The sequence below is a fragment of the Crocodylus porosus genome, unplaced genomic scaffold, assembly GCF_001723895.1.
Source record: "Crocodylus porosus isolate Cpor-Errol unplaced genomic scaffold, CroPor_comp1, whole genome shotgun sequence".
NCBI lineage: Eukaryota > Metazoa > Chordata > Crocodylia > Crocodylidae > Crocodylus > Crocodylus porosus.
This window is the reverse complement of record NW_017728914.1, coordinates 37,359,157-37,370,039: the sequence shown is the minus strand read 5'-3', so window position 1 is coordinate 37,370,039 and position 10,883 is coordinate 37,359,157. Positions and strand designations below refer to the sequence as shown.

Sequence of the window (10,883 nt, the reverse complement as noted above, 5' to 3'; positions counted from 1 at the left end):
TCAGGGGGAGTCAGGAGCTTGGAAGCTGCCCGGTTTGGGAGGTCCTAGCCTCCTGGAGGGTGGGCGAGATCTCCAGGGCCGTCGGGTCCCGCCCGTGACCGCGGCTCTGCCCCGTCCCCCTGGCTGCAGAGGGTGCAGGCCTGAAGCGAAGCTGCTGACTTCCCGGTGGTGTCCAAGGCTGGGTGCTTTCTCACTCGGGTGCCCTCCAGGCTGAGCCGTGCAGACTGTCCCCGTGCAAGACCTTGCCACCGTCAAGCAAATACCCCTGTTCTCCGGCCGCTTGAAGGAAAGGATGGTGCTGAGCCAGGGCCCGACATGACCTCCAACAAGTGTCTAGCGACATCTGTTCAAAGTCACCAGGTTCGGGCTGTGGGGGTTGCCCCCCCTCCAGCAGAGCAGTGCCTCTGCTTTGGCCTGGTGTGCCCCGCCCCCATGCTCCCGCCGGGGAGGCCAGACGCTGTGCAGCCAGTTGCTGGCACAGCTGTTGCAGGGCCCAGACACCCCCGCCACCACCTCGTTAGCTTGGTGCACAAGTGCGAGCTGCCCTCCAGACTCCAACTGGCGAAGCCGCCCATCCCCCCTGGGGTGCTATCTAATCATCAAACCCCAAACCCAAGCTGCTGGCTGCTGGGACGGTTGGCAGCGACTGCCTGCTTTGGATGGTAATTAACTACTTGGATTGCAATTATTTTTGCAATTAGATAAGTCTCTAATTGTTATCAGAGGCGGCTGGGGTGCGCGTGCACATGCTCACGCATGCCGGCAGACCGTCTCCCCAGGGTTGGAACTGAGGAGGGTGTTTCCAGGCCTGACCCAGGGACGGGGCATCCTTGCAGGCCCGGGGTCCGTCTCACTGGCTCTGTGGCCCCCTCTTTGCCAAGCTGAGGGGCGAGATCTCACCCCCAGCCTGGATACCTGCCGGGGGGGGCCCAGGAGCATCTCAGCTGTCCTGGTGCTGGTAGGTGGGTGCCCCGTGCTCTCCCAGGGAGGGGTGCGGGGCGAGCACTTTGTGCTGCCATCGGCCTAGGAGACCTACGGGTGCTCGTGGCTCCAGCTCCCAGGGGCAAAGGGATGCTGTCGAGGCAGCTGGAACGACATCAGGGAAGTAGCAGCTCTTCGCCAAGTGCCTTGCTCCATAGCAGCCCCATAGCCCCCATCCATCATGCGCCTCTTCCCTCACCCCAGACACCCTCGAATAACAACAGGCAGCATGGCCAGGAAGGCCAGTGCCGGGCAAGCAGAAGTCCTGCAAGAAGCCTGTTCCTCTGCTCTGCAGCTCCAGAGACGTGCCTCTCCCCCAAGCCCTGCTCTGACCCAGGCTCTGGCTCCCCCAAGCCCCCTCCTCACTTCCCTCTCCCCAGCCCAGTGCAGCAGCCTCCCTTGCCCAGAGCCCAGAGCTGCTCACCAGGCAATCCATCACCTGCTCTCTCCCCTGGCCTCTGGGGTCCTTTCCCCGCAGGCCTGGGCGCCGCTCCTCTACAAGGGGCCTGGCGCGGGGTGTGTGGAGCTGTGAGCTCTTCCCCACATCTCTGGTTACTGCACAAGGCTCGTAGCAGGAGTGGGCGGCCGGGCACAGGCAGAGCTCGGCGGCTGCTGCAGAGATGCCAGGAGCCCTCTGGAAATGAAGTCCGTGCAGACGGGTGCTCCCAGCCTGCGCCCGGGGGAGCCGGGTGGAGGGTCCCTGGCAGGCGGCTGCGGTCTCGCGGCCGCAGGCAGGTGGTGCTCTCGAGCCGCGTTCCCTGGGTGCTCCCAGGCCCTGAAGCTGGCAGCAGTCGGGCACCGTGCCCAGGGAGCCCCTGCCTCCCTCCTGCAGCAGGGCGGTGGGGAGCAGCCTCTCCCAGGAGCACCTGCAGCCCCGTGCACACGAGGCCTCTGGCAAACCCCCGGCTTCCGGCCATGCACACCTGGAGCAGTGTCTGTGCCTGCCTGCCTGCGAGAGTGGACGGAGGCGTGGGGACAGTGTCCAGCTGCCTGAGCTGCAGCAGGCCAGGCGGGGGCTGCCCCGGAGCTGGACGGGGGTCTCCAAGAAACACAGACCACTTATCCCTGTTTTCTTTCCAAACATTTATCAGCAACGTTGGGTCAGGTGTGACGGGTATCCCTGCCGGCGGTGCAAACCGACAGCTGTCAGTCACGGCCCTGGACGCTCTCCCCAGCAGCCAGACGTCTCTGTCTAGCAGGGGGCCAAAGGAAGCCCCCACCCAGCGCTCTCCCCCGTGAGGTCTGGCCTGGGTGCCCGGGCGTAGCAGAGACCTCTTGTGCATAAGGAGGTTGGGAGGCCTGAGCAGGGCAGGGCCCGGCCAGGGACGGAGTGGGTGGGTCAGCGACAGCGGTGGAACAAGCACGGGAACGCTGTCTGCCGGGACCCCCCCACCGTGCCCCGGGCGGCGTGGCCGTTCCCGTGGGAAGCTTCCTGCAAACACAGCTGTCCTGGGCTCCCTAGCCAGAATGGGCCGTGTCCGACCGCCGGGCAGGGAGCCAGGGGGGCCCGGGTGAGCATGGGGCACAGGGGCAGGGGGTCCCACACTGCCGCCGGCTCCCCCCGCTCCCTGCAGCGCACGAAGCACCCGGGTGGAGACTCCCCTGGGACTCCCGCCCCTTGGCCCCTGGCACTCGGGGGAGCCCACGGCTGCGGCCCGTCCCTTCCCAAGGGCTGGGAGCCAGCGACGCAGCCCTGCCCCGGAGCCGGGCGTTCCCGCTCCCCGGTCCCACACCCCGTGCCCAGGCCTTCAAGGTGGGGTCAAGAAGCAGCAGACAGACAGATCCCATCCGCCTTCGGTGCCCAGGCTTACCCGTGGAGCGGGGGGCAGTGTGCGTGTGTGTACACACAGATGGACTCCCATGTGCACTTGTGTGCACCAGGTACACGAAATGCACACGTATCCCTGTACACACATGCGGGCCCCAGGCGGCTGTGGGGCCGGGCACAGGCTGCAAGAGAGCAGGTCTCCGGTCCCCCTCTCCGCGCCGGCTGCGGCCCTGGGACTGAGCAGTGCCGGCAGCTGTTTTCCACCGTGCGCGGCCCCAGCCCCGCTCAGGCTCGAGTAAACGGCTGTTAAAGGACCCAGGGCAGCTCCGCGGGCACCAGGATCTGGGCGTCCCGTGGGGTCGGGCCGCGGGCTCTCCCTCCCGGGCGAGAGGAGGCTCCTGAGGGGAGAACAGACGGAGCTGAGTTGCTTGGGCACAGCGTGGCTTGTTGAGCTCCCCTGTGCCCCCAGCCCCGGACCCCGCCAGCGGTGCCCCATGCTGCACGTGCTCCAGCCTGGGGCGTCCCCCCCATGGCGGACCTGGGAGCCTCTTGCCACGAAGCCGAATGGCGGCCGGTTGGGGGATTTGTGCCCGAGACCCCCCGGCTGCACTCTCCACTACGTGCTCAGAGAGGCAGAGGCTTCCTGCCAGCTCCGGCGCAGCTTGGAGAGGAAACCTGCGGCGATGCGGACGCCTCGGAGCCCCTCATGCCCAGCTCCCCGGGGCTGCTGCTGGCAGCTGAGACTGCGGAGCTCAGCTCGCTGCAGGCCCGGGGGGACGCTGGCACTGCCCCTGCCCCAGGGCACCTCCGTTCGGGGCTGCGCGGCAGGGGAGATCTGAGCCAGCAAAGCGTGGGGGGCTTTGCTCTGCGCTTTGGGGAATATCCCATAAAACCGTGGCGTGCGGAGCCCCAGACCAGAGATGCCAGCGGCGGAGAGCAGATGCCAGAGTGGGAAGGAGACGGCAGGAGAGGATGTTGCTGGACGCGCACCCCGGGCAGGGGGGACTGTACAGAGCCCAAAGGTGGGTTTGTACGGCTACCACCGTCCCGAGGGATGAGCTGCTCGCTGGGCCTGCCTGCATCGTGGGAGGCAGAGCGGCGGAGCAGCAATGGGGCACCCCTAGGATGCCCCGTTGCCTCCTGTGGGGTGCGGTGCTGGGGGCATGGGAAGGAGCCGCCTCTCGGCCACCCCCCGAGGAGCGCTCAAGCCCCCTCTTCATTCACTGCCAGGCCCCCGTGGCCGCCCTGCTGATCGGGGCCGAGGATCACACCAAGCCCGGGGCCAGCCGCTCTCGGCGCCGAGCCCAGGGCAAGCGGGCCCCCTGGCAGGCCTCATTTCAAGCCTGAAGAGCCTGGCTGATTGCATTTTTCCAGCCTGCTTGCTTTGCCAGCGCAGGAGGCGGCAGGCAGCGCTGATGAAAGCCCTGCTCCCCGGCGCGGCAGCACATCGATCTGACCTTGGCCAAGGTTATCGGTGCCCACGGGGGAGCCGGGAGAGCAGCGCTATCTTGCTCTCGGCAGGCAGGTGACTGCAGTGGCCCCCGGCACTGCTGATAGCGCGGGGGCCTGTTATCAGCAGCTGTGCGGGTGCAGCACGTGGAGGTGATGGTGACCTTGGCCGGCTCAGCACCTGGCCCACGGCGGGTCACCACTCCCTACGCGGCGCTGGGTAAGACCCGTGCTATGGCAAGGCAGCTGGGAGAAGGGCTGCTGCAGCACCGATCCTGCTGCACCGGCAAAGAGATAGAGGCTGGAGGCCTGTAGGATCGTGCAGGGGGGAGAAACGGCATAGGGAATGGATATTCCCCAGGAGCTAAGGGCGCTTGCTGGCCGGCTCCGCCCCGGCCATCGCGGGAAGCTGACAATGGTCCGGCTTGCGTGGGAGCGCTCAGCCCATTGCGGCCACTTCTGGGGAGGAACATGGCCGCTCAGCAGGATTCGCACAGGAAACGAGGAGGCTGAGTGAACAACACTCCCCGTCCCAGGACAGTGCCTTTGCTGGGGCTGCCGTGCGGGTGGGTTCATCAGGGCACCCATGCAGATGCCCCAGGGCCAAGTGAGCATTACCCCCACGCCGACGCTGCTTCCCAGATACTCACCCAGCGGCTCCCGCTGGCGCCTCTGTGTTTCTCCCAGCGGAAAAATCTCACGTTGTCCTTTTCCCCTTGCTGGACTTGGGAACTGGAGGCTGCAAGCCTATGGCAGGGGGCTGGCTGAGGCTCAGGGAAAGGCTCCAGAGCTGGGAAGGGTTAAATCAGACAGAGAGACAAACAAATTTAAGGACGGGAGGTGTGGGGAGAGAGAGACACGGATGCTCCTCCATGCCCTGCTTCAGCCACAGCCCTGGGCCATGCTCTGCTTCCTGCAGAAAGGCCCCCGAGGGGGCTGGTGGGGGCTGCACCAGGCTCCTCGTGCTCGCTGATGGCTAATCCTCAGTGAGGTGATGCAAAACAAAGTAAAAAGCAACCCCTCCCCACGTGGCGCTGGCTACAGCATCTCCCCCAGCTCCACCGAATGTGACCACCAGAACAGGGCTGCTAGAACGAAGCATGGACATATGTGCTGGTGCACACGCATGTGCACATGTGCCCTTGTGTGCACATGTAGGAGTGGGCCCAGGGCTGCCCAGCTTCTCTGGCAGTTAGCAGTTGACACTCCTCCGTTTCATCCTTCCTGGGGATGCTCTAGTGCTATGCTTTACACACTGGTGGATCTGTCTCTCCCCAGCGCTTGCCACAAACCCTCGGCCCCCCTGGAGCCCCTGGCTCTGAGCCCACGCGGTAGTTGTGAGCGGTGCCAAAGCCTCCCCGTGCTCAGCTCGGACATTGCACTAGGAGAGGGTGCCATCCCTTGCTGTCCTCTCCCCTTTGATCCTGCTCCCTCTGGACTAGCTGGACCCTGCCTTTTCCAGCTGCTCGCACACAAAGCTCCCGCGGGGCTGCGGGCACCAATTCCTCTCTGCTTGCCGAGGAACCAGCCAGCCCCAAGCCTGCTGCTCCAGCCTTTCCCGTGGGCCCAGCCCACATGGGCTGGCAAAAGGACTCAGCTTCTGCTTCAGTGAACGGCGAGATGGGCCGAACTGCCCAGCGCCCAGCTCTGGGATGCCCGGCCTGCTTGGAAAACCTCCTTGCACTCGACAAACTGCCTGCGTGAGGCCTGGGCGCTGACCGCCGGGATGCGCACTCAGGGAGGGAACTGGGAACGGAGCGAGAAGAGACGATCGATTCTGCCACCTTCGTTTCCACGCGTGGCTACCTCCCGCCCCAGCCGGCCAGGGCTGTCTGGGTGCTAACAGGCCACCTGTGCCCCCGCTACCGGGGGGATCCGGCCTATTTGCCGGTGGTTACAACCAACCGAGCCGCCTGGGAGCCCCGGTGACATGCCCCACGGGCCATGCTTGGGCCTGAGCACCCAACACCGCTCCCAGCCTCCCCTGGGGCTCTCGGTCAGAGCGGCGCTGGTTTGGCAGCGGCTGTGGCCCTGCTCGGGAAGACGGGGTTTGGAAAGACACGGCTCTGCCTTGTGCTCCAAGCGGGCCTGCAGCGGGGCCGCGTCCCTGTGCAATGGGCCAGGATGGGGGAGCCCTGAGCAAGCAGGGAGACCCTGGCCCACCTGGGGCTTGGGCTCTGGGGGTCTCATTCTGCCACCACGTCCTGGGGCAGAAATGACCCCTGTGCCCTGTCTATGAGCTCTGCAGGGCAGGCACTGCTGCCCTGCGCTCGTGCAGTGCCAGCCCCTGGCGCTGCCCGGCAGCCTCCAGGCCCCAGGAGGATCCCGCGGCCAGGGAGAGTACTGGCCAGCACCACCTGGCCGAGCCAACCCCCGGCCGGACTGGATGCCCCGGCCGCGCCGGATCTGCTGTGAGCTGAGCCAGGGCACCGGACGGCGAGCAGGGCCCACGGTCCCCTTTCTGGGCCAGCCACTGCACGAGCCCCCCAGCGCCCTTCTGCGAGGTATGGTCTGCTTCCCGGCCCCCTGCAATGTGCAGCCCCTCCCCGCCCGGCCCACGCCTGCTGGCAGGGTCCCAGCTGCTGCCTGGCACGACCAGGGACCCACTTCTCCCTGCCCCGAATCGAGCACGACCACGCTCCCCTGCCAGCCCTGGGAGCTGCTTGGGCCCTGGGAACCAGCTGCTTTGGCCTGCTTCAGAGGATCGTCCCGGCCCAGGGCTGAAGGAGGCAAGCTGCGCCTGCCAGGGAAGTGGCGCTTGGCTGTTGTCCCCAGGGTACAGGCGCCTCCCCGGCTGCTGCGTCCCCTCCAGGCGGGAGCAGTGCCCCGGCTCCCGGCTCCGCAGCCCCGCCTGGCTGGCCCCCCTCCTGCCACTGTGGCACCGCGCCAAGGACTAATTAGTTGGATCTGTGGACAACTGAGACTGCTGCGCGCCCCCTCTCCAGCTGGCTGCTTGTGCGTGTGCACGTGGGCATGCGTGCCCACACCTGCAGGCTTGTATTGCACACGTGGCCTGTCTGCCTTTGCAGCTCTGCTGGTGTTCAGGTTTCCGTGTGAGCTGCCAGGGCCTGCCTCTACCTGCCACTGCCCTTCCCGGGGAACCCAGCGAGTCTCCGAGCCCGTTTCCCCGGCTCTGAAACCAAGTCTGCCTCGGGCACAAGGGCCGAGATGCTGATGCCTGCCTCAGCTTTCACACCCTTTCGCTGTCAGGAATCACTCCAGGGCACAACGAGGCACGGTGAATACAGAGCAAGCCCGGGATGTCTCCTCCATCCTCCGTGCAGGTGCTGGTGCCCGGGGGGCGGCTCAGCCCTGAGACAGGCTGCAAGGGCACTGCTGCTGCAGAGCGCGGGTGCAGGAGTCAGGGAAGGAGGCGGGAGGGCAGAGGAGCCAGCGGCTCCTGATGCTTTGGAAGCAGCCTGGGCATGAGGGAGCCCCGACCTCTGCGCTCTTTCCGGGTGGACAATCCTTGCCAGGTGTTTGCTGCCACACGAGGGGTCCCCCCTTGGTACCCGGGAAAGCAGGCGGGCCTAGATGCTGGCAGAGGCCCCGCAGATGCCGGCGCTTGCCCGCCCGGCAGATGCTCCCCCTCTCCAGCCGGCTGCTTGTGCGTGTGCACGTGGGCATGCGTGCCCACACCTGCAGGCGTGTATTGCCCCAGCGCTGCCGTGCACTTTGGGCTGCGTGTCTAAGGCTCGAAGGCGGCATGGGAAGCTGCTGTTGGTACCTGACCTCAGTCAGTGCGGCCCCTGCAGCTGTCACGGCTAAAATCCCGGGCATTTGTTCCCCTTGTGCTGGCAAGTGCCGTGTCCTCTGCCAGGTCTGCTTCTCTGGAAGGACACGGCCTCCTTCTCTGTACGGGGAGGACACGGGGGCACTCAACACCAACCCCCCCAGAGCCGGGCTGCACCCCCCCGGGGCAGGGGAGGGGGAACCCCCTCCAGGCCAAGGCCCGGTGTTGGGGCACACTGGAGCCCTGCTATGGGGCACGTCCAGGGTCCCCCTCCAGTGGGGACCAGCCGTGGGGGGGTCAGTGCTGGGGCTGGAGCAGGCTGGGGAGCAGCTGCCTGGCTTGGGTCACGCGGCGCCATGCTCCCGCGCGTGGGGCGCGTGCCCTGCCGGCCCCTCTGCCACGGGGCCAGGAGCGGCTCCGCTACCACTGGCAAGGCAGCCGGGTGCACAGCGACGCTGCGGCTCGCGCTTCCCCCGGAAGGAAGGTGTCGCGTGCTCCCGGCATCGGCTCTGCGCCGTGCAGCAGCAGAAGCCACGTGCTGCACTTCCTCCTCTCACTCTCAGCCTTGCTGTGCGCGCAGGGCTTGTGCACCAGGAAGCAGCCCTGCTCTGTCCCCAGGACCAAATGCGGGGCGACTGGTGAGATGCCTCCGCTGCAGGAAGGTCCTCATGCTGTGCTGCTCCCGCTGCCGGGGGCCAGCATCCATGCATGCACGCAGGCATCGTGTGAGGGTGAGGACGGAGCAGGGGGACGCACATCAAGGGGCTCCAGCCCTGCCCGCTGCCCCGAGCCAGCCCAGACCGGCAGCTCCCCCATGGACAACCCAACATCATGCCCATGCCCAAGGGGCAGCTCACCGGTGCTGGGCAGGCCATCTCAGCACCAGCACCACCGCCAAGGGGATGCGCGATGCCCAGCCCGGCACCTGCACGAGCCCTGTGGTGCACCTGGCGGGCACGTGCCGGGCGCCTGCAGGCCTAGTCAGGGGCGTGAGCTTGCTCCATCTGGGACGAGGAGCGAGTCCTGCCCGTGGTGACGGGGGTAAGCGAGCAGCCAGCCGCAGGCTCGTTGCAGGGGCAGCCGAGCTCGCTCGGGGTATGCCCCGTGCCTTGGGCCTTGCAGTCCTCTGACCCGAGTCTGGACATAACTCACTGTGATGCTCTTCCGGCTACCCCCCGCCCCGCTCCCCGCCACTTGCAAGGGGCAAGCCGTACCTTTCCATGGCTCCTCGGGCGAGCGCGCTCTCCCTGCCGTTCCGCACCTGCAGCCTCAGGGGCTTGTCCTGCTGCACGCTCAGGGCTCGCCGGCCCCTGCGGCGCGGCGCGTAGGCGGAGGTCAGGGGCTGGCAGTGGGAGAGGCCGCTCTGCCTCCGGCAGCGCAGCAGGCGCTGGTAGGCCGAGCGGAAGTCCCGGTTGAGGGCGGCGTACAGGATGGGGTTCAGGGCCGAGTTGGCGTAGCCCAGCCACAGGACGATGGACTTGGACACGCAGTCCACCACGCCGTCGCCCATCATCCCACGGCAGATGAACACGGTGAAGTAGGGGAACCAGCAGATGATGAACGCCCCCAGCACAACCGCCAGCGTCACCGTGGCCTTATGCTCCTTCACCAGGGAGGGGCCGGGGGCCGTGCAGCCGCTGGCGTGGTTGATGCGCTTGGCTTGCTCCCGGGCAATCTTGAAGATGCGGTAGTAGGTGATGCACATGACGGTCAGCGGGAAGTAGAAGGTGAGCAGCGAGTCCACCAGGCCGTACAAGGCGTTGACCTGCAGCTGGCACGCCGTGCTGCTGTTGGTGCTCAGCCGGCTGGCGTTCCAGCCCAGGTGGATGGGCAGGAAGGAGACCATCAGCGCCACGGCCCAGATGACGACTAGGGCCAGCGCCACGCGGCGCGAGGTGATCAGCTGGGTGTAGCGCAGCGGCTTGGTCACGGCGTAATAGCGGTCCAGGCTGATCATGAGCAGGTTGAGGATGGAGGCCGTGCACAGCATGACGTCCAGGCTGGTGTAGATGTTGCAGAGGACCGTGCCGAAGGGCCAGTTCTTGGTGAGCTCGTAGATGGCTGAGAAGGGCAGCACCAGCAGCCCCAGCAGCAGGTCGGTGGTGGCCAGGGAGACGATGAGGCAGTTGGTGAGGCTGCGCAGCCGGCGGTCCAGGGTGACCACCAGGCAGACGATGATGTTCCCGCAGATGGTCACCACGATGAGCGCCGCCAGCACGACCCCCACCAGCGCCGCCCCCGCCCCCTCGAGGCCCTCTGTAGCGCCGGTCTGGTTCAGGCAGGAGCCCATGGCGAAGGAGTGCGGGGCATGGCTCTCCCCCAGCTGTGCTGACATGGGACCCAGCGCGGCCCGAGCTCAGCGCCCTGCGCAGACCGGAGACAGCGGGGAGCCGCGCGCGCTTGCAGCTGCCTGGCCTGGGGAAGGTGCTGTCTGTCGGGGGCCCAGGCGGCTCAGCCCCTCTCTCCTGGCCCTCCAGCCCCTCGGCTCGGAGAGGCCCACGGGGGCCGGGTGCTGCGAGTCTCAGCTCTGCCGGGCTCCGTCGGCATGGCTGGGCTGGGCTGGGCACCGCGAGAGCTGCTGCTACCTCGCTGCGCCTGGCCCGTCCATCCGGCAGGAGGAGGGGGCGCGAACTGGCGCAGCGTCTGGGGGTCAGCACCTGGAAGGGAAATGCAAGGGTCAGACCCAGGGCGGGGGGCAGGGGAGACCGTGCAGCCTGCGATGTGGCAAGGCCATCACAGCTGCCCAGGGAAGCCTGGCGAGGGCTTAAATTGGATGCTTATCTTGCTGGGATCCTCTGACCCCAGCTGACTTCCTGCCCTTTGGGCAGGGGGCTGGACTCGATGATCTCCCGAGGTCCCTTCCAGCCCGAATGTCTATGAAAACCTCCAGGGGCAGGACAGAGGCCCTGCAAAGAGCTCTCCCCCAGCCCCATGCCCATGCCCCGGGTCCTC

At 66.9% G+C, this 10,883-nt stretch overlaps 1 protein-coding gene across 1 annotated transcript; it reads right to left on the bottom strand.

The window, feature by feature from the left end:
• Positions 1-2,046: 2,046 nt before the first annotated feature.
• On the bottom strand, positions 2,047-10,586 carry HRH2 (histamine receptor H2). The gene is made up of 3 exons (XM_019535309.1): positions 9,146-10,586; positions 4,849-4,988; positions 2,047-3,147 (listed from the first exon to the last, which is right to left on the bottom strand). The coding sequence occupies exons 1-2, from the start codon at positions 10,264-10,266 to the stop codon at positions 4,970-4,972; spliced, it is 1,140 nt and encodes a 379-aa protein (XP_019390854.1). The 5' UTR covers positions 10,267-10,586; the 3' UTR covers positions 2,047-3,147; positions 4,849-4,969.
• Between the last annotated feature and the right edge of the window lie 297 nt (positions 10,587-10,883).

Excerpts from the sequence above, each read along its gene's own strand:
- HRH2 (XM_019535309.1), bottom strand. The coding sequence starts at position 10,266 with ATGTCAGCACAGCTGGGGGAGAGCCATGCCCCGCACTCCTTCGCCATG.